Here is a 24,073-nt window from a genome sequence, read left to right as displayed (position 1 = left end):
TTTTGATAGCTGAAATTTTAACATAACTGCAGTGGATTAACCCTAAACTCCAGTAGATAGCTTTCACTGTAGAACATTTTTTCGTTTCTTCATTCTCCTAAAATGACAGTCTTTCCAGTCAAACAATTAAGTTATCGGTACCAGTTCAGCCTTGTCACAATAAATCATTTCCTTGCGTGTCAAACATTACCAAAACATATTATCAAATTATCATGCTGTGGCGCCAGTTTTATTGTTGGTGACGTCAGGAGCGTTACCCAATCAGTGAATTGACTATTATATATATGAAGATTGTGCAACCTATGCAGGAATTACAAATTTAATCAAAATAAAAGGCGAATACTTGGCGTATTTATAGTTCCTCTCTTGCTTAATTTAGGATTTTTATTTTAGTGAATATATATATTTAACTTTCCAAGTTAGATACAGATAAACCGATTATCCGGATAAACGAGTTTCTACTCTGCCGTAGGTAGGTCAAGGGCAATAACTGCAAATTTTTCATTTTTTTTTTTTCTTTTAACATTTTTGTCATCTATTGTACGTTTGCTTTATTGTACAAACCTGCTTATTTGGTTAAAACGCTGAAACAAAATGCGAAAAAAACGTCCAACTCCAAAATTTCCCTATTGTTAGTATAGAATCCAAAACGCGATTCTTCAAATGTCTCGAAAACACAGTTCTGCGTTTACCTGCCTCAGTAGTTTAGAAAAGTACAGAAATCAAAACCCACTCAAAGGGGAAAAAAGTTTTAAAATAACGAGTGAAAAACATAATCAGAGAGCCAAAACCTCATATTTTACTCAACTTATGGCAAAATGTAGTTATCTGCAAGAAATTATTGAAATAAAGTGACAGCGGAAGAGAGGAACCATTACAACAACAGCAGGTTGTTTTTCTTGCATTAATACTATACTAACAGAAAAGCAACTTCTACAGAATACCTTAATGCCTATTTAGAATCGCAGTAGGAGCTCTTTAATACGAGCTAATTAGGATAGGGGGGGGGGCTGAACTATCAAATCATTCGGATTACAGATCATATTATGCTTTTCCCATGTCGTGTATAATAACAACAGCTAGAACATGGCTGAAATGGATCATTGTCACAGAAAAGAGAGAAATGCTTTGCAGTCCAAAATATTATTAAAAGCAAGCAAAGAATATTAATAGTGAAAAGTTCCCCTAATGTGTATTGTGAGGCTCTGAGAAGTTGAGCTCCCACTCTGACAATATTTACCTCTGTTTCGGAAAATAGAGAGGGGTAATCGGCGCTAAGTTGAGTTGAAAAACTTTCTTAGTAGTTTTTCAAAAATATTGCATCTAAAATCCGAGCCAATAACACGTCTATTTTTCACTAAACCTCATAAAACAGGTAAACATAGTCAAGGTCACAGCTCAACTAACCTGAGATGCACTATACGCCAATTTGAAAAGTTACCACTTAATTGAAGTGTAATTCTCGCATGATGTACTAAGGGTTAGTTTAATGTAACAACAATGAGTATTTTCTTTTTAAAAAATTCCACTTACTAAAAAGGCAAATATTGTTAAATAAATCTTCTGTCGAGGGTGAAATTGATCAATCAAATCTTAAACGGCTCACCATGACTACCATTACGGGCGAATCTTAGCTGTCGCCATGGGCGTTTCAGCAAATTAGAATTTTACTTTTATCAGTATTTTTTTTTATTATTATTTAGTCAATTTATTGTAGAAATTTTACTGTTTACGGTTAGCAATAATTTCTTATTATAAATTACTATAACTATCTATGCTACGAGGGTCAGTCAGAAAATTAGTTGCACTGCTCAAGAAAACAGAAAAAAAGATTGAAATTTTACAATAAATTTATTGTTATCTTAAAGTTTCCTTCATAATCTACTTTTTAACGTAACCAACTCCGTTATTTAAGCACTTGTCGAGGCGTAGTACAAGTTTTTCAATGCCTTCTGCAAATGAATCCCGTCCAATGTCCGATAACCATTGTTGGGTTGCAGCTTTCACTTCGTCATCCGAATGGCATCATCGCTTTGAAAGTTCTTGTTTTATGGGACCAAAAACATCGAAGTCAGGAGGTGAAAGGTTAGGGTGGCTTGGGAAGGTGATTCCACACTTCCCTCCTAAACTTGGTCTTCCCTCGCGCTCAGCGTCGTCAATATCTGTACGTCCATTCTCAAGTACGTTGCACCATTTTACGATAGCTCGACGTGACATTGCATTTTCACCACGCACTTCATGCTACTGCACAAAAATTTCAGTGCAGTTGCACCTTTTTGCCCACAAAATTGAATCACTGCACGCATTCCGAATTTGGACGCTACTTGCAGCTGTCCAGACATGTTTGCGACTGATAATCAGAAAAACTGAACTTGTCTTGGGGAAGCCACTACGTCACACGATAAAGGTACATGTCTTAAGTATTGCCACAGAATTTCATCAAAATTGTCTTACACGGAACAGATTTACGAAGTGCAACTAACTTTCTGACTGACTATTAAAACATGTGCGCGTCTGTCTGTGTATGTTTCTGTTTCTGTAACCCTATCTGTTGCTGACTGTCAGTGTCAGCCGGGTCAATATTGGTACCTTTGGATACGGGACATGCCGGAAATGCCTCAATTGCCAAATCAATTAACTCCGCTTTTTAAAAAAATCCTCGTTTCTGCTTTAATAGTGCTTTATCAATGCTTATTATGTGAATTTATATTAAACTTTTGGTTCAGTACATTTCTGACCATGTGATGGCAGAAAATGTAACACGAGGGCCTATTCACTCCTTTAGATAACACTATCTTCTTCATAACTTTTCTCGACTTATTGTTTTATGGAGTTAATCGATTTGGCAAGTTGTAAGGCATCCAATTATCCTTTTGTTTTTGAAAAAAAAAAAAAGAAAAGAGGATTAAGCATCGAAAATGAGGACAGGTCTCATTAAATCTCATAATCTTATTTAAAATTTCACCCTGTTGTTGTTTCTGATGCCCCTTTGGAGCACCCAAGGTAATAGTTAACGAAAGTGTTAATCCGTTTTTGAGGCTAATATAAGCGGCTTCCCTTTGATTGAGCTCCATTTTAAGTGGAAGTTACTTTTGCCCAGGCACATAAGACAGCACAATTCAGAATTGTTACAGTACAAGGAAATCAGAAGAACACCCATGGCAGTTGGCGGGAATCGAACCCACGCCTCTGCTTGCAAGCAGTTGCTGAACAATACCGTTCGGCCACCGAAGCCCCACAATTTCACTCTGGTTATGATAAGTATGAAATAATTTAATTGGATGGTCGAGATCTTCCTTGTACAAATTGGTAACAAAAGATTATTTTATTAAAGAAACCGCAAGTATTGTTTCTTGTAAATGGCTGTAAGTTGTTTCTATGTTTTTATAGGTGTTTTTATTATAATCTGTAATTTTGTGCTGACACAAAAAAAAAAGATTTTTTTAAAATTTAAATGTTTTACTGATTTTATTTAGCTTTCTCGTTTACTGTTCTTTTTCAGTAAGAACAAACTTCAATTTTTAAGCCTTACATTCCATAGCAACCGTAAAACAAGGACGTAATCTAAGCACAAATATTGCAAGAAGTTGAACACACGCTGTTTCGAGGCTTCTAGGAGCCTCTTTTTCGATACGAAAATTTTGAGTTTTCGAATGTCAAGTCTTTCGAATCAGGGCCTGATCAAGCCAAAGAGATGCCCAGGTCCTTCCGAAAGTTGGTGCCACCCTCACAAGGAATGTCGTTTATTATCAAAGTAATTGTTGTGTACCAGAAAACAAATCAAATGTTCATAACTATATATTGTACACTAATCCTATTAAAATGTACAGAAATATTGTTATAGTGCAAGATGCAATTGCAATCCAAGAAAAATAAAGAAAGAAAAAAGAGAAGAAAGAAAGAAATTTGCTATTTTTGGTTCCTCTAAAGTTATGGTGCAAAGGATCACGGACACGTTGTTGTTGTTGTTGCATGCCCCCCATGGTCAGCAGAGCTAGACCAGGTCTATGAGTTTGTTTACCCTCAAAAAATCCAGCACCGTCAGTGGGTCTCCAGTCAGATCCCTCCTGGAGAGCCCCAGGCATGACAGTATATGGTCAGGCGAGGCCTACTCAACGGAACACTTGAAACAATTCTGAAAGGTCTACGACCCCTCCGAAAATTTTAAAGTTTTAAGATGTCCACTACGAAAATGGGCAAGAGTTGTTTGTTCCTGTCTGTCAAACCCAGGGTCAGGGAGCCACCAGGTCGTGAACATCTGTACCAATGGTGTTCTGGCTGGTCAATCCAATTGATATTATCCCTGTGTTTAATCTTTGAGTGGATCTCCTGAAAGGTGAGTGATGCCGTTGGCTCTGAGACCTCAGCAGCACCAGCTTTCGCCAAGATATCCGCGATCTCATTACTCTCTATTTCCACATGGGAAGGGATCCACTGCATGTGAATTTGATGAGAGAAGGAAAGTTGTTTTAGTTTGTTGAGTATTGAAACTTCTACACTATCTCTCACACTTTGCCATCTGGTCAGGTGCTGTATTGCACTTCTGCTATCGGATAGAATCCAAATTTCGGTTCCGTGGTGGAAAAGCTCCAGAGAGTTTAGGGCTTCATCAATGGCTATTAGTTACTACGGAACACAGAGCAGTAATCAGGGTTTCTCCTCTGAATCCTCAAGTCAAGGTTTTGCGATTTGATGTAAATTCCACTACCAGAGTGATGATTATCGTCTCTACTGCCATCCGTGTATACTCGAATAGCGTCAATTGGAATCTCTCCAATTCTCTCTAGAGCTACTTGTCTTAAATAGGCTGGAAGATCTGTTTGTTTATTCACTTGAACCGGTAAGTCAGGATGGAAAAAGACGCCGTCAAGATCATCCGCTGGGTCTAGACATTGTATCAGATGATGTGATTCCACGGTATTATCGATTATATTAAGAGAGGCTAATTGGCTGAAGGGACTATTCCTTCTGAGCCTTTGGTTATTACGCCAATTTTTGAAGTAAATAGAGGTACGATTTTGTATACCAAGAGTTCTGAGCTTGTTGCAATATTTTGTTAGGTATGCTCGTCTCCTAAGACTTATAGCGGCTGAAGATTTGCCTCGTAAAGCACAATATCACTAGGAGAAGTGTTTCTCAGCCCGGTAGCAATCCGGGCAGCGCTGAGCTGGACTTTTTCGAGTTTTTCAGATTTGTAGCAGAGGCAGAGCAATAAATTGGGATGCCATACTCTAAGATTGGTCTGATTAGTGAGATATACGTGTTTCTGATTGTTCCAGCATCAGACCCCCAATCACGCCCAGAGATGTACCTCAAGATGTTTAGTCTCTTTCTAGCCTTAAGCACAAGATGATCAATATGACTGTTTCCCAGTATTTCAGGGTCCAACACAAATCCCAAATATTTTGGATGTTTATCCACATTCAGCCGTTGACCATTCAGTAAAATATTGGGATGGTATGTATACATCTTTCTGTTAGTAGTCAAGAAGGCTACCAAAGATTTAGTTGGATTAAAACACAGTTTGTGATCATCAGAGAAATTCCGAATGTCTTCTAAGACTTGGTTAATGGCACTCTCCAAGCTCTTCAAGTCAGAATCGGACTTCCAGAGGACAATCACGCACACGTAAAACCATGCGTTAATGAGATCCTGATTTAGATGACTTTACACATTTTTGCATTGTAAATAAGGTTTCTTGAAACCCCAAAACACGTTTCTGCAGCTTCGAGCAACATTTGTTCTTAGATTACCTTGTTTTTAAAGGTTACTTTGTTCCATTAATGCTATGAACAGTAAACTCCCGATTATCCGCAGAATAGGGTGGCACGGTAACCGCGGATATGTTAAAACCACGGATAATCCGAACAATAGGTAAAAAACGATATAGATAAAAAATATTAATAACACTCACACATTTAAATTGTAACTAAAAACATTGCTACATTGCATCTACTAACATTGAATATAAAAAATAAATGTAAAATCTAAAATCGAACAATAAAACAATCGCAAGCTTAAAAAATATATATATTGTGAAGAGACAGCCGATAATCCGACCGCCAATAATCCAGTGTTTACTGTATTCGTTTCTTACATTTGATGCGTTAGTGCTGCTTTTTCCCATTTGTAAAATCATATGAATCGCTGACTAAGTGCACATTAGATATAGTCATTAATGACAGTAATATTGTAGGAACCCTTCCAGATTTATTTATAGCTATGAATACTCTCATTTCCTAGGATGAGAGTTTTTTATTGTACGAATATTCTTCAGAAGTCATCTTTGGAAGTGATGATGATTACTTGCTGCGTCTTAAGGAGAGTTCTATGTTAAGTGCTTTGGAGAAAGATACATATAAATTAAGGTCTATATTTATGTGATTTTGGTGCTCGTTTATTAAAGGAAACTTATTATATAAAGTTCAAATTTTTGATACTTTACTGAAATATCTAGTAGGATCGTATTTTTAAATACTATACGAGTACTCTTAATTGGTAAATATGAGCTTCATTCTGGTTTTAAATTTTGTATGTTTGATACTTGTGATTGCAATACCGATGTACCAAATACCAGTATTTCAAGACATTTTGCAATTTCGTAGTACCGGTATTTTCTGAGGTAAAATACCGGTATTTACGGCATTAGCTGAAAAAATAATAATTTTAATTAAAGAGTTTTTAATTTTACTTATTAGATATCTACTTTTAATTTAAACTAGTGATACTCGCACAGCTTCGCTCGTAGTAGAAAATTAAAAGGTCTTTTGGTTCGCCTGTATATTTACAAATAATGTATGGTGAATTTCTCGCTAACTGGCTTGCTCGTGTTACGGTTCCACGTTGTGATAACTTGGTAATTTACTCGTCCATCTTATGATAATTTTGCTCGGGAAAATGTTCTTAAAATTGCAATAGAAAAAGAACAAAATCGAATTTTCGAAAAATCGCTTCGAGGTGCACACCCCTATGCTACAAACTAACTTTGTGCCAAATTTCATGAAAATAGGCCGAACGGTCTAGGCGCTATGCGCGTCACAAAGATCCAGATCTCCAGACAGAGAGACTTTCAGCTTTATTATTAGTAAAGAAAGACTAGCTGCGTCGCCCGACGTTGCTTGGCCTATTCGAAAATAAAAGTTACGTCAAGTGACGCGTGTTCAACAATCAGTGTTAAACAAGAGAAAAGAAAACATAATGTAAAATTTCCCGTTGGAATAATGGTGATGTTCCTAATCATTCCCTTAAAATTTGAACCTTAGTCCCTAAATATTCCCATTCAAAAGAGAAAACTTTGCTGAAAAAGTTTACACTCCTCTAAACATCAAAGTACCCGAATGAATAAGGATAAATATGGATAAAAGGATCATTTGAATATAGGCAACAGTCCCTTTGAAACCTCATTAGAATTATAACAACAGCTACCCAAAATCCCCATTACAATCTCGACATTAGTTCTTAAAAATCCTTTATTGAGGATGGACTGGTGATCAACAGTCCTTAAAGATCCATATCAGAGTAAGGACCACAGCCCTAAAACCTCCTATTATAGTCCTTTGAACTCACCATTGGAAAAAAGAAAAATATACCTTACAATTCTTTATTTTAAAGAATTTTAAGGAAGGTTTTAAGGAATGAGGACATCTGTTTCTTAATATTCCTGTCAGAATAAGGGTTACAGTTTCTAATAGTACCGGTATTCCGTTATCACGATATAAACAATACCGAATACTGAAATTGCATTTTTATTGCAATCTTTATTTGTTACCTATGAAAAAAAATCGAAATTTGATACTTTGTATTAAGATACATATTTGTGACTATTTTTTGTATATTCAAATACACAGAAATTAAAAGGCAACTATTGGATTAAAGTGCAAATACGTATATCCGAAAAAAAAAATCACACCAGCGACGACGAATTGAAAAAGCTGTGGAAGATGTTTAAAGAAGCATGTATACTGTATATGTTAAAAATGAAATATATATGCCTCTTTATAGTCCAGTCATATTATACAAAAAAGGGGGGGGGGCTAAAATCACAAAGCACGATGTACACTCTCAGAAATGGACTTTCAAATTTGACGAAATTTTCTTCGTTTTTGACGAAACCACTTCCAGGGATATGCTCCGAGCGAACATTTCGTCAAATTGAAGAAACTGCTTTTGTTAGTGGTTTGAGGATGCGAATTTCGTCAAATGTAACGAAATATTTCTTGATTCTAGTTTCATCAAATTAACAATCATTTTCGTAGTTTTGAGAGCATTAGTTTCGTCAAATTAATTTCGTCATATATGAGGATATTAATTTCGTAAATTTTTAAGAAAATTTATTTCCTTTTTTTTTTTCTTGAGCACATTAGTTTTTTTTTTTTTAGAATGCAGTCGAACCTCGTTAATTCGAACACGCTTAAAACAAATAACTGCTGAAATGAACTTTTTTGCAATCCTTGTCTTATTGTTTATTGTTTTTTGAATAAAGCGAACCACGTTTTATAATAATCGATTTTAATGCTCCCTTTAAGTTCGTTATAACGAGGTTCGACTGTATTTTATAAGATTTGTGTGCGTGTGATCAAATTCTAACTTCAGAATCTTACCACCGTAGTTTTCCACTTTATTGCGTATAGTCACTTTCACAGGCCCGTTATTTACGGGGTCAGGGGGTCAATTGACCCCCCCCCCCTCCCGTCTTGATTTTTGAACATTCATGTTTTTACACTTGACTGTCCGTTATTTTAGTTGGTTTTCTGTAAAAATTTTATTGAGTACTGGTTCTTTGTCATATTTGGGAAAAAACTGAAACATCGGGCCTGCAGCCACCCCCCCCCCCATCAAAAAAAGACAAGTAATTGTTAAAAAAAGAGGCACATAAAATATGTCAAGCAAATTTTTATTTATGTAAAAATGCAAACAAACAACTTCTTGAAAAAGGTAAAACAAATCATTGCAGATTAAACTCCCCATGGTATCTAATTAAACCCCTCATAATGGGGGTTTTCCTTCAAAAAATCTAATTTTTGTCGGATATTTTCCAAATTAGGCACAGAGGTTCATTATTGGAGGCTCGGGAATTCACACAAGGTCGTTTATGTCCCTCTATGTGGGGGGCGGGGGGGGGGACAGACAACCTCGCATTGGGGGTTCTCCGTATTAAAAAAAGTTTTTGTCCGATTTTTTTAAATTTGCCATAGAGGTTCTTAGATGCTCAAGAATCACGCAAGGTAGTTTTCATCACTTTATAAAGGAAGGGGGAGGGGGGGTTCTTTGATGCACAGGGATTCACGCAGGGTGGTTTTCGACCCTCTATGGGGGGGGGGGGGCAACCCCTATAGTAGTTTTCCTACAAAAAATCCAGTTTTTGTTGGATCTTTCCGAATTTGGCACAGAGTTTCGTTATTTGATGCTCAGGAATTCTCATAGGGTGGTTTTCTTTCCGCTATAGGGGGAAACCCCCATACGGGAGGGGGGTTCTTATAAAAAATCAGTTTTTATCATATCTTTTCCAAATTTCGAACAAAGGTCCTCTGATGCTCGGGAATTCACACATGGTAGTTTTCAACCCTCCATGATGGGGGGGTGGGGGGGAGCAACCCCGCATTGGGGGTTCTCCTTATATAAAAAAAAGTTTTTGTCCGATCTTTTCTAAATTTGCTATAGAGGTTCTTTGCTGCTCAGGAATTCAAGGAGGTTAGCTTTCGTCAATGTTGGGTGGGTGGGGGGTGCAAAACCGATGGGGGTTTTCCTTGAAAAAAAATTCATTTTTTGTCGGATCTTTCCAAAATTGTCACAGATGTCCTTTGACGCTCGGGAATTCCCGTTTTCGTCCCGCTATGGAGTGGGAAACCACGTGTGTGTGTGGGGGGGGGGGGGGGTCGTATAAGAACCCAGTTTTTGTCTGATCTGTTCCAAATTTGGTACATTTGTCTTTTGATGCTTAGGAATTTTCATAGTGTAGTTTTCGTTCCGCTATGTGTGGCAAATCCCATAGGAGTTTTCCTTATAAAAATCCAATTTTCGTCGGATCTTTTCCAGATTCGGCCTAGATGTCCTTTGATGCTGGAAATCCACATAGGATAGTTTCCCATGGGGTAGTATTCATATGGGGTTCTACCCCATGTGATTAAAGAACCTATGTGCCAAATTAGAAAAAGATCTGACAAAAGTCTGGATTTTTGAAAAGGAAAACTCCCCTAACGGGGGAGGGGGAGAGCTGCCCCTAAAGCGGAAAGAATATTTCAAACTGTTTGAACTATATCGCTACGTGGCGATGTAAGGATGGCGATGCATCACGATGTAGAAATTCCAACATCGCCCTACCCTACTGGGAATATAAAAGTGCTACTTCTTTAGCAGTCATTGGGTTCTGGAAAAATAAATCATGTGCCACTTTTATGCACAGTTAGATCGATATTATGCTAGAGAGAAAATTGCTGAGAAGTTTCTTCTTCATTGCATCGCATGAAAAAATTCCAGAAAAAAAAAAAAAAAAAAGATTTTTATCCAACTTATACCACAAATTTCAAAGAAAAAGTACAATAAAATGGGCAACTTTAAGTTAGTATATATTTGTTCTAAAATTGGATACAGAAAATAAAATTAGATAATCTTAAGAAAAGCTTACCTTTTTCTTTTTCCAATCAATAATTTGTTTTATTAATTTTGCTTGTATGTAGAATGTTTATTTGGCCAAATTTATGTTTAATACAGGAACTTTATTATTGCATGCATTTCATACTTCATACATTGAAAACAATTCTCTGCCAAAATTGCATAAGGTATTTGAAAATATAAATCTTAAAAAAATGCAGATGCGAAATAAATCTTTTGGTAAAATTAATTTAGTGTAATGTTTGTTAAATAATTATAAAAATATACCTTTGCTTTTTACTCCTAAGTTTTTATTTTTATTTCCAAAGATGTGTAACATGAAATCAATGTATAATATACGAACATTTAGAATATAGTTATAATTATGAAAAAGTCTTCGTCTGTCCTTGTTCTGATTATCTTCGTGATGTTGGATCCATCCTAAAAAAGTTTAAAAAAGAGAATATATACATAATAAGTAAAGGTTTAAGTCCATGGGTGTATGCCCTCATGCACATGGATCTTTTTTCTATTTCGAGGAAAGTTTTACGATTAAATTCAGCAGTTTATTTCTGAAATAAAACATGTTTTCACGATTTCTTTCAAAATCTAAGTTTTTTTTTCTTAAGTTATAAAGCTACGATTCGCTTGTGACTTTGAAAAGCATCTGATTTAATTCTTATATTTTTCAAAATATATGATTATTTCGATGGTGACAGCTTTTTTTCAAGCAGATTGCAAGAATGAGTTATTTTTACAGCGGATGAACAAAATATTTATTTAGGCAGCTAGACCCTCATTTAGTTTCTGAAATTCATTTCTGAATAATATTCTAGAATTAGAGTTTCTTCAATTTATCGAGAATCACCATTATTTAGCCATTAAACGAGTTAATTATTTTGCACATCAAGTCGTGATTTTTTTTTGAGCTATAAAAAAAATCAAGGGTGCGAAAATTGTTGATCTGTGACTTTTTTTAAAGTTTATTTTTTGTTTTAACCAATAGCCAAAATACACCGTTTTTTTTTTCGATTTTCGTGTTCCGTTTTCTTTACGAATGTTTTCTGAAGTACTCCCCCCCTACCCAAATTAGTTCCAATAAAGTATTTATGAATTAAGTAGTACTGAAACTGGTGATTATGATTTTATTTGCACATTTTTCTGAGATTTTATTGTGCTATGTTATCAATAAACAACATTTACTTACCGAGCTTTACCTCCTTAAACCACTATCCAATTCGAGTCAAAAACCCAGGGCTCCAACACTCGAAGCCACACTCCATTTCATAAGTTAACTAGTAATTACATAAAGCTATCTTCTAGCTGATGGATAGGGATTTAGTAGAAAAAAAACTGATTTTTCTGCTATACTGGGGGTAGAGTACTTAAAAAATGGGGCGTAGCTTAAGGGCGTGTGTACTTTGGATTTTTTTAACTCAGCTGGTAATGATTTTAAGAGGGAATGCTGGCCAAGTAAAGTTGATAATTGATAGTATACTACCTTGAAATCTTTAAAAAATATTCGAACAAAATCATAAAATCATCAGAATCAATCACTAGTACAAAAATATTCAAACGTAGCTCTACTAGTTTGGGACGGAGACGAAGGGAGTATCACCTTTTAACTAAGCATATTTGATTTTTAAAATATGCAATTTTCACGCAGTAAATAAAAAAACGCCAAGGGAGAAGAGTTGCCAAAGATAGGGGAAACCCAATAACAAAATGCATTTTGTTGTTCGTTTGTGTCTTGAGAACTAATTGACTGATATCAATGGATTTTTTTTCAAAGGTATATAATGAAAATAGGGACTAGTGTGATGAGCAAAGCTTGTTACATATATAAAGCTTATCATATATTTTCATTATCCTTTTAATTTTTCATATATTTTCCTTATCCTTTTAATTTTTCATATATTTTCCTTATCCTTTCAATTTTTCAATTGATGTTTGGTTAAATTTTCAGACATTTTACTTTATATCCAGCAAAATCACAACTCCAACTAAAAGATTTGGATTTATTGGAAGTTCATCTATAAAATGCTTCTTAGTCTGATTTAATGTAGACCGGAATTTCTCACTTTTTGTTGATAATATCTTGAGGCGGCAAATATGGCAATAAAATTAATGCTGCATTTATTTTAGCTGTAGAAACTATGTATAATGGAAAAATTCATAATTATGACAAATCATGTAACACAAATTGACATAGAAAAACTTATAAATTTAGTGCATGAAGTGGGAAAATAAACAAAAAATGCTTATTATTGTTATTACAATTTTCAAACATGCTATACTATCTTTTCTTTTTTTCTTTTTAAATCGAGGTTAAACATTAAAAGTTCACTTCAATAATTTATTTTAATTTGTGGAAAAATTGAAAAAATATTGAAAATATTCTGCTGAAAGATCAAGCACAAAGATAGAGTTCTTTATGGAAATTAATATTTCTCTATCTTAAAATGATTTTATCAAATTCATATTGACTTTACTTTATGTTTTATGCAAGTAAAAAAAAAGGCTGCACAAATAACAAACATAAGCACTTATTGCTAGAAACATCTGCCGCAGGGAAAGAGATTATATAAACAACACGGGGTAAGCTGGTAAGCATATTGGGGGATTGGTGTATAGTATTTGTTTAAGAAAATAAAAATGCAGAATGAAACAAATTTGAACTATTAAACTAAAAAATACACTTCGTTTAACAGAATTATTTTCGTAAAATTCATAGAGAAGAATGAAAACACATTACCATGTAATATATTCCATGTTGAAATTAAAAGCTTCAAAGTTCTATGCCTTTTATAAAAGCGCTGTATTTATCATCTGTGTTAGTTAAGATACGGTGTAGGGTTTTTTTTTTTTTTTTTTTGTAAGTTTAAATTCGTACAAACTCTTTAGTCATGTTTAATTTTTTTAACGAAATAAAGGAAGTACGCTTTTGAAAACAAATGTCAACGAACCAACATTTTCTTTTACAAATAAAAAAAAAAAAACAAGCTAGCTAAGCCTAACGTGGAGGTAACTCAAAGTTAACACACACAGAATTCTAAACCTAATCGAACCGTTCGTTTTCAATTTTAATGTGTTTTAAATAGAACTATAAACACAACACTAAACAAAAATGTAACAATACATAAAAGAAGGCACATTGCACATACAAATTTCAATACATACTAACCTTTTTTATGAATCCTTTAGAATAATTGAGGTAAGATAATTTAACGAGCAAGTACAAGACTGTAACGAAAACTCCCAGAATGCACTGCAATGTGACGAAATCGGGACGAAATAATTTCGTGAAAAATTTGAGATTTCTGGTTTCGTCAAATATCACGTGATTCGGTGACGAAAGGATCGTCGAAAATAACGAAATAGTGCTCGAGGATTGCCGAATCGTCAAAATTGAACGTTTCATTTTTGACAGTGTAGTTCTGATTTTTTAATATGTTGTTTGGGTCAGTTAGGGTAGAGTAAATCTAAGTTTGAAGTTTTCAAAAACCTGTGCTCGCTGCGTAATTCGCAAAAAACTGCGAAATTTTTGGACTTTTTTTAGTTTTTCATTTATAACTCCTAAACTATAAAACTTTTGATGATAAATGTGAATACCCGTTTTAAAGCTTATTAAATTTCAAACAATTTAAGTTCAATTGGCGTTCTGTACGGCCAATAGTATAGGAGATATCGTACTTCATTTTTGGCGAAAAATAAAAAAAATATGCTTTGACCACATTCCACGCCAAATATGAACATAAATTCCCATTCTAATTGAAAAAAACTGGATATACCGTCACAGTACATTTAATTGGTTTTCATTTAAGCCAAAAACGAAGTCTGTAGATTCAGTAGTTCTTTTACAATCGCAGAACAAGCAAATAATCGGAAAATTCGATTTTTGAAGAAATGAGACAAAACACTTTACAAGACAATATCGAAGATCCTATTCTAAAAAAAGGGGGACAAAGAATAATTTAATAAGACTCTAATGCGTATTTATGTAAGTATGTGTGCTGGCAAAGCACGGCGGTTATAGAAAACTTAAATAGGTCAATAATTAACAGCCCTATGCAGGTAACGCAAACATTCCTTCCCCTACTTGTGTATGCTTTTCACATTGATGAATTTTCGGCCGTATTTCGTTTTTTGAAATTTAATAAGCTTTAAAACGGGTATTCACATTTAGTATCAAAAGTTGGATAGTTTAGGAGTTATAAAGAAAAAACTAAAAAAAGTCCGAAAATTTCGTCGCGAATTACGCAGCGAGCAGAGGTTTTTGAAAACTGCAAACTTAGATTTATACTACCCTAACTGACCCAAACAACATATTAAAAAATCAGAACTACATCGCACTTTGCGATTTTAATGTCTAATATGACTAGATTATTAAACATCTTCCACAACTTGTTCAATCCATTGTTGTTGGTGTGATTTTTTTTTTTTTTTTGCATATACGAATTTACATACTTATTCTATATCATACTTATTCTTTTGTTTTGAATAAGTTTATTTTCATATAATTATTCTAATCACATCGCTTTTGTATTTAAAAACTTAATATTTTTCTTTGCTATAATTGTACGTCTTATTACACGAGAACTACAAAAATAATCAACCACCTTACCATAAAAGACACGCACCTACTCTAATTGAGTTTTTTTGGTATGCCGTAGGGTCTATAGTACAAAAGAGAATTCCCAACATAAAATAAAATTTTTCGAAGGCTTTGTTTTAATTTCAGGCGTTAAAAAACTGTAATAATTGCTTGCATTCTGACATCCAAAGAAAATTAATAAGGCAAACAATTTAGCGCACACGAAAAGCTCCACTAAAAAAGTAAGGGGGAAAAAATCATCCTTTCCTGCAAAGCTTGTTTTTGCCTGAAGCTGTTTTTATCGTCTTTTAATAAGACAGTTTTAATATGTTTTTACGCAACTAAAGCTAAAAATAAAGTTACGTGTCTCAAATTCTCGCTGCATTATTAGTTATGAAATATTCACCAGAAGTTTATTAAAACATCAAAAAATGGTAAATAATAAAAGGAAACTTAAATATGCCTCCGCGATGATAAATTTTCTCTATTACCAGTTGTTCCATAGATATGTTCTCAAGATTTATATGTAAATGACGAGGGTTAGTAGATACTTAATATGACTTTCTTTTGATCTACACCAGGGCTTCCCAAACTGTGGTCCGCGGACCCCTTGTAGGTCCGCCGAGCTTTAGTTAGGGGTCCACGAAAAAACTTCGGGAGAAAAAAAGGTTTAAACTCGTTAAATTATACTTAAATAATGCTTTTCTGTTTTAAAACCAGGATTTTCATCTTCGGAACATGGAGCTTTCGAATGGAAGCTATGGAGTTCTTTGAACGTTCCTTCCCCACATCTAGAGATACAATTTTGTAAGATCATGCAGCCACCACACTGAAAATTCCCAGTACATATTGGAAATCAGTTTGGAACACCCTAATTTTGAAAAGTGTTCCTGTTGCCTGAATGTGCACTAAAACATGTTCCGAATTTCTCAGTTAAAAAAGAAAGTGCACTGATATGGTTCCAAATTTGTTCCGATTGCCTCCCACACGGGGAGTTTGTTCAACTTCAGATTGGGAACACATTTGAGAGCAGAACAGAAACACATTTGGGCACACTTGTGAAACCATTGCTTTCTTTCGCACAAATATAACTTCGACATCTTTTTTCAACTACCAATCAATAAATTCTCTCAATATAATGCTACTAAAAATTTTGTTGCAATGAATCGCTGTCGGTTGGTGTCGGGAATGCCGGAAAAAATGATGGCATTCCCTGGTCGAAGACCGTCCATTGCCGACAGCAATGGACAGCTGCCCCACGATATTTCTGTAAAATTAACAGCAAAAACCTTCTGGTATAACCCAAGGACTGATCCATAAGTGCTGTAAAGAGTGTCTCAAAAACTATGTTACAAAGTGTTCTAAAAGAAAAGACCTGTGCCAATGTTTAAAAATTGCTCTCAAATGCGATAAAAAAAAGTGAGAAAATGAGTGCAGAACCAAATAAATGTTCTGAAAAGGGTTCTCAGAAATGTTTTGAAAGCTGTTTTTATTGTTCTCACTTGACCGTCTATGGTGTCCGTGGCTTTTTCAGCTTGGACCAAGGGCCTCTGTAGCACCACCGCCCACCGTCCTCTGCAGGCGCGGCTGCTCCGGTCCTGAGCACTGTCCCCCGGATTCCGCTTCTCCTAGTCGGTGGCGTCCATGTCCTACACACACGCACGCTCATACACACACACACGCTCATACACACACACACGCTCATACACACACGCTCATACACACACACACGCTCATACACACACACGCTCATACACACACACACGCTCATACACACACACACGCTCATACACACACACACGCTCATACACACACACACGCTCATACACACACACACGCTCATACACACACACACACGCTCACACACACACACACGCTCATACGCACACACAACTACGTGGTGCATACACACAGGTCTATGCACACACACACACCTGTACACGCGTAACCGCCCAAGAGGAAGGGCAGGCTTGAGGGGACAAGAGCCGTTTCTTGAAACAATAACTTCAATGAGTAGGGTCCTGTCCGAACTCGTGATTGCGAAACACATAATTTTAATTCAAAATTTCAGAATTCAAATTAATTTTATTATTATTATTATTGTTATTATTTTAAATTTGAGGAGTGATCGTCAAATTTCAGTAACAGTAATTTATTTAACCCTTTCACGGGCAAGACCGCGTTATGTCGTTGATTAAGTTCCTTTTCTTGGCAATTCAACTTTTGAATCAATTTTTTCCCTCTATTATTTTGTTATTATAAAGATTACAGACTTTATAATAACAAAGTAAACATGTTTACTGTTTATGTGTAATTCTATGTGTTTCATATAATGGTGATTTTCAGTAAGTAGAATGGTTTATTTATTTATTTTTTCTTTATTTTATTTATTTTATTTTTTTTTTTCATTCTCCGGATAATCCGGATTTTCAATGTTCCAGATTGGGTCAGATCCCATTTAGTCCAAATCATTGGAGTTCTACTGTACTTTAAAAATAGGAAAAAATTAAAATGTGTCAAAAATTCTATATTTACTTCAACGGAAAGGAAAAAGATCAATAGTCACATTCGGGGCACTGATAATAAGTCGTTATTTTCTGTTTTTTTTGGTTACTCCTGCGCACAGCTCGTGCAACTATGTGCAACATATGCAGCACAGTATATCCACCACCCGATACTATGGTATCTTAATACGGACACTGGAGTCTTAATAATGCCAATCATGTCTTCTTATCTAAGGTTATGAAGTCACAGGAAAAAATGACAGCACACAACCACATTTCTTTTTTTGAGAAGTCACGAATTGCCTATTGTTTTCATTTGACTGTTGAATTATGTCTTTTGATTTTTCCCCCGTCTTCCTCTGCAGCACCACCCCCCTCCTCCCAATGCTGCTCCTCTAGAGAGTACTGTCTCCTGGTTGCACCCATATCCTACACACACGCGTGCATACACACACACGCCTGCAAACACGCGCGTACATACACACATACACATACACGAATGCCTGCAGACACACGAACGCTTACACACACACGCCTCACACGCTCGTGAATGTGAAAAACATAATTTGAATTCAAGATGCCAAAAATTCAATTTTTTTTTCTTTGAATTCACCAACTACATAAATTAGGCTTTGTAGGACAATTAGTAGCTTTTTTTATGCTAGTAAACTACAGTCAACCATGAAGAAACAAAATTTACCTTAAAATAAGATGAGACAATTTTGAAAAGAATCTTTTGCAACAACTGTTGCTACACTTTTTCCTGTTGATAAAAAAACTGCTTGTTGATAACGCTTTATCATCAGTAAGGCTTTCTGATGAAATTAAAATCCCGAACTAGAAAATTTTTGATATCATTCATACATAAAAATGTTAGCTTGGCTTTTTTGGTCCATATGGCCTTATTTGGCGCACTCATCTAATTAAGATTAAGGAATCTACTTAATGGAATATTCATTTTGCCGCAAAAAAAAAAAAAAATAATAATAATAAGCGGGATATTCCACTAACTGCGATCAAAATAAAACATTACATTGGTTTGGTTTGGTACATTGAAAATGTATTATATTAAGCGGGATATTCTTTTAACTGATATTCTAATAAGTAGACTCGACTGCATTTCTGTTCTTCAATTAATTTTACTAAAAATGAAAAAAAAACATCTCTTTTCCAGATTCTATGTGCCCAAGTGAGAAACAAAGAATGCAGTTCGGATACTCAGTGCAATTGCAACAGTTGGCTTGGATATAAATGTATACATGGAAGATGCACTTTAGAAAAAAAATTTGAAAATGGTAATTAGTCAAAAGCATATTTACTAATTTGTACTTGTAATAAGATGCATCAAACCACCAAATACTGTTAAAAATATGTTTTCCTTTCTTGAGAAAAGACAAGTATTATATCGCTTTACAGCTATATGCTTGCAGAAATCGTTACAATGATAGGCTTTTTTAATGAAATGTTTTTCTTTAACCCTTAACTAGGTACGGTATAATTGGTGATACTCCTGCTTTGAATACTTTTTTAAAATTGGGGGTTTGATATCACAAAGCCATTTTTTTTCCTTTAAATGAAAAGACTTACTAGTTCAACAGTTACAGTTAGCAATGCTGTTTACAGTAAAATAGCACACCAGAATAGCCTTTAAAAAAAAGCTAAAAGCACTGCAGTCACATTTACAAACCCTCTATCATGAACAGAGCACGAAGAACAAGTAAGTTTATTATTTTCTCATAATAAATAGAATAAACTTTTGGATATTTCGTTACTTGCTTTTGTTTAAGCGTATTCTGAAGCATGCAATACCTCCGGGAGATACATTTTGTCGAAATTTCGTCTTAAAAACTTAGCTTATATGAAGGTATCACAGTTGGATACCACCAGTACACGATCAAGGTTCTTTCTATAAAAAAACTACTATCTTGATATTGTCTTAAAAAGGGGGAAAAATGCAAAAACTCCGTTGGACCACTTCGTGTCCAGTTTAGGGTAAATGCTACGAACTGTACCCTTGATCTATGCAGATGGAAAAACAATTATTGTTCACTATGATGGCCGCATTAATTATTTATTCATTTATTTTGCTACTACATATCTAATATATTAAGACGCCAGAGTATGTATCTATCTATGTATGTCACTCTAACATTGTCCGAGCGCCAAACAACTGACGATCGAACCAGGTATCCATAGATTCGTAATTTTTCGGTCATCATGCACACTTTCGGCTTTTAGGCACTTTTGCTTTTCTAGGATTTTAAATAGCGAAGGCATTACTGTAGAAGCGGGTGACTTTTTTACAGTTTTAGTACATTTCTAACTGTAATTACGCTACATTCATTCGAAAAAAAAAATGAAGTTGCGTTATTATTATAGTTTAAGACCTTGGCTTTCGATTCCAACCCTGAAATAATTTGAAACCTTACCCACACCCTCTCCAGAGCAGCTTTTCTTTGTACGTTCACCCTCTCATTGCGGGTGAGAATGGTACAGCACATGTTTCAACGTTTTCATATAGGTTTTGGCGGTTTGTACCACACTCTGCCTCTCTTATATTTTAACGGAAGAGTTGTAGATGTAAGTTATGCTGAAAATTGAACTTTGGAAAATCAAGTACATCATGAAATCGAGATAAAACATAGGCTTTATTTTCTTCATAATTTTTAAAGATGGATGCCAAATCTTATCTTTTTCAGACCACTGCCAAAACTTACCTCGTTTCAACACTGTTGAAACTTCAAACTCACTTGCATTTACACCCGTGTTTTTTCCTGGGTACTTTTTCCACTGTAACCCAACTCACCCTCCAAAATGTCGACTAATTACTGTACCACACTCACCCTTCAAATTTCAAATTGTAACTTTTACACATTCGTAACTATAGCAGCATCAAAATATTTATTTATGAATGAAAATTGGGGGTAACTTTATGTGATATGAAAGCGAAAGGTACATACGAAATTCTGACTCCTTCTACACTAAAAGTCAACCAACATGAATTTCCGAGCTACCTACAAACACGTAGCACCAGTTGCTCACGACAAATTAATTCACAATCACCAGGTTATTCGTCTGGTGAGCCGTTTTGACAGTGATAACAACTCTCTCATTACCGGAGTAGGTTGCATAGTAGTTCTTATTGAAACTGAGCTATCCCAGAGTGCACTACGAACGCCTATTACGTCAAAACTGGGGTTTGTAGCATTTTCACCCTCCAAACCATTCTCACCTGCTTTTATGGTAATTAAAACGTCGATTTTCAGCGACATTTCATTCGCTTCAAAATTTCGGATAGTATGTTGCTGGAATCCAGTCAATAGGGTGTAGAAATAATGTTACAGAAAATTAAACCTTGGCTCAATAATTCCGAGTGTGAATGAAACTGGATTAAGTTTAACACACGGTGTGGTTAAAAATGGGGATTAGTTAATGTACTGCATGTACGACGCGTTTTTATGGGATCTGTTCCTTTTTCCATTTTTTTCCTTCGAAGGAATGTAATTTTTGTTTCCTAAAAATGTCAATTAACATTTTTTTTTTTTTTTGCTACTTAAGCGGCCTCAGGTGTCAAGACGGAGGTGACGCCCAAAATACACCACCGGTGTACTACAGTACGGAAATGGTTCTAGAGGTGCGCCGGGCCGAAAACTAATGCACCGTCGCAAACGGCAAAAGGCGCGAGGCCATTGAAGTACACCAACCAGCCGTAGGCGGTGAGGTTGAGGCGATCGCCGAAGGCGGATGGTGTCTGGTATCGAATTAAAATTCAGCATGGTCGATGATTAATTGCAAGTGTAACGTGCAATTTCATCAAAATAATGGTTTTATTACAATAATACATATTATAATTATTTGAAAATATTCTAATGATGTTCTTTTGTTTATAGGCTACACTAATCACTATGGAACCTGGCATAATGGTCCTTTACCCAGTTCGAAGCTCGGCATTTTCTCTCGACTGAGGAAAAGAAATAGTAGATATGTTTTTATGTGAAAAATACCTTATTGTAAAATTTGACTTTCGTTGACGTCTTACAATTTTGCAGCAACCAATTCATAATTAGTTACGATCAGATACCATACTTTAACTCAACAGAAAACGAAACCCTTTCTTCTTTCAGTATGAAAGTAAAATTATTCCCTCATGTGTTACTTAAACTTTTGAACTAGTTATTGTTTCTGAAGATTTCATCATTTTAAATAAAGCCTTGTTTTAACGAATTAAAGTTGTAAGTGTTTTTACTTTCATCATCTGCTTTGATTACAAAATATGAATGCTATATGCTCTCTCCTTTTGAGTTATTAAGAGCCAGTTTTTATAAGAACCGGGCAGAAATGGGGTGTTCCGTTATACCCCATTTTTTATTTTGCTCAAATTTTTATGATGGATTCTTTTAAAGGTTTTAGAAAACGCGTATTTTTTCTTTTCCTCCAAAAAAATTTTTGAGGACCTGTAAAAATTTGTAAAGTGGAGCCCGACGTAGAGGTTTTTCCAAATCAGCATTTTTTTTAAATTCGATTATTTCCGTGTATTGAGCATCAGCCAAAAGAAATCTTGTGTTGACAATAATACACTTAGTACCTAAATTGAAATATATCGTAAATTTTGTGGTTGACCTTCAGTACAGCCTTTCAGGGGTCGCCAAACTTTGTCGAAAAAAAATGAAAAAGTGCCATGTTTGAGGCCCTGTGGTTGCCTGCACTGATGCTCAACCATGGTTTTTTTTACGTAATTTGTGCAATAATAAGTATAAATTATTCAATACCCTCCTTAGTTGCATGGCTCACACTCTGCGCTGCCAAAAAAAAGGCAGTTTTTGTATCGAAAATGCTAAAAAGTGCAGTTTTCATAAGTCTTGATCTCAGTGCACTGAGGGTCAGTGTAGAACCAGATACCTGCATTTCAAACTAGAGTATGTGTATTTTCACAAACAAGTGACAGAGCTATGGGCAAATTTTTTTCAAGAACACAATACGTATTTCTAAACAGTAAAATGAACTATTCAGTTTTCAATTCAATCAACATATCTGGGTTTAAATTTTCCCCCAGGATTGTCACTAATGATTATTGAGATTTAATTTCAGAGGGGTATAATAGAATACACAAAGTTCAAGCAAATTTGTATTTTTTACATTATATTTTATTTTAGAAGTAGTTGTATAAAAAGTTGATTGGACTTATTTTATACAAGTTGTACTGGAAATCTCTCATCGTTTCGAATATCGTTCATAATTTTACTGATCTCAAAAGCTGTTTCAAAACCTGGTTTCTAAAAACGACAGACAGTTCTTTAGCAAAAATTTTTTTTTGACTTCGATTACTTATAAATTGAACTTCAGAAACTATCTGTTTTGGATGAAATCCATTTTTTTCCAATTCCTCATTTACATATAACTCAAGACTACTAAGCTGATATAATTTACACTTTCTTGATGGTTTATATTCTCCACTATCACCTTTTTCATAAAAAATACAGTGTTCCTCCATACTTCTTTTTTAAAAAATGTATTTATTTTTCACACGTTTATCTTTAAAACATTACTCTGCCATTACAATCGATTTGTTCCATGTATATCATAGAAAATATTCCAGATACTATTTAAAAAACTAGTATGATCAAAAACTTTCCATAAAAGAATTCTATAGACTTGCAAATAGACTGATTTTGCTTACTCGCATACTTTATAATATTATAACTGGAAGCAAAGCGAACAAAACGGTTATTATTGCGGTAAAAACGTAAATTATTTGTAACACTTTTTTGAAGGTGTTTTATGCATATTTTTAAACTATTTTAATTGAGATAGCTTTTTTCGTTTGATAATGAAATATTTCCTTCCATTTTAGACTGTACATTATAGTGAAAAAATTATTTTCTCTGCCCTAAACTACCATGATAGCAAACAATTACTAAGTCATATTTTATTACGTATGATAAAAGCAATATTATGACATTATAGAACAAGGGTATGGTTGCATAACTGACTAATGGGAGAATAAAAAAATGCAAGACAAAGCATATAAATTGATTACAACTAACTGGATGCGTCGTTAACTCGTATACAATTTCCTCATCTTGAAGTGCAGAAGCATTGCCCATTGTTCTGTTACTTGTTTGTGAAAAGACATACTCTAGTTTGAAATGCAGGCATCAAATTTTATACTGACCCTCAGTGCACTGAGATACAAGCCTCTAAAAAGTACACTTTTCATCATATTTTGATGACAAAACTGCTATTTTTTCGCAGCTGTGAGCATTAACGGGCATTTGATGATCCTATTTAATAATTTATATATACAGTAAAACCTGTGTAAGTTGACCACTTGCGGTGCAGCACTTTGCTGGTCAACTTAGACAGGTGGTCAACTTATAGAGGGTAG

The 24,073-nt window shown here is 34.8% G+C and overlaps 1 protein-coding gene across 1 annotated transcript in view; it reads left to right on the top strand.

Moving 5' to 3' along the window:
• The window catches only part of LOC129229953 (uncharacterized), a 72,017-nt gene extending 50,125 nt beyond the window's left edge, over positions 1-21,892 (top strand). The window contains exons 4-5 of the mRNA XM_054864337.1: positions 18,863-18,983; positions 21,579-21,892. Of these exons, the coding sequence (XP_054720312.1) occupies positions 18,863-18,983; positions 21,579-21,685 (228 nt within the window). The 3' untranslated portion in view covers positions 21,686-21,892. The remainder of the gene's footprint in view (positions 1-18,862; positions 18,984-21,578) is intronic.
• Positions 21,893-24,073: the final 2,181 nt, after the last annotated feature.

Source organism: Uloborus diversus, chromosome 9 (genome assembly GCF_026930045.1).
Source record: "Uloborus diversus isolate 005 chromosome 9, Udiv.v.3.1, whole genome shotgun sequence".
Lineage (NCBI taxonomy): Eukaryota > Metazoa > Arthropoda > Arachnida > Araneae > Uloboridae > Uloborus > Uloborus diversus.
The sequence above is the reverse complement of the archived record's forward strand: the minus strand, read 5'-3'. Positions and strand labels throughout refer to the sequence as shown.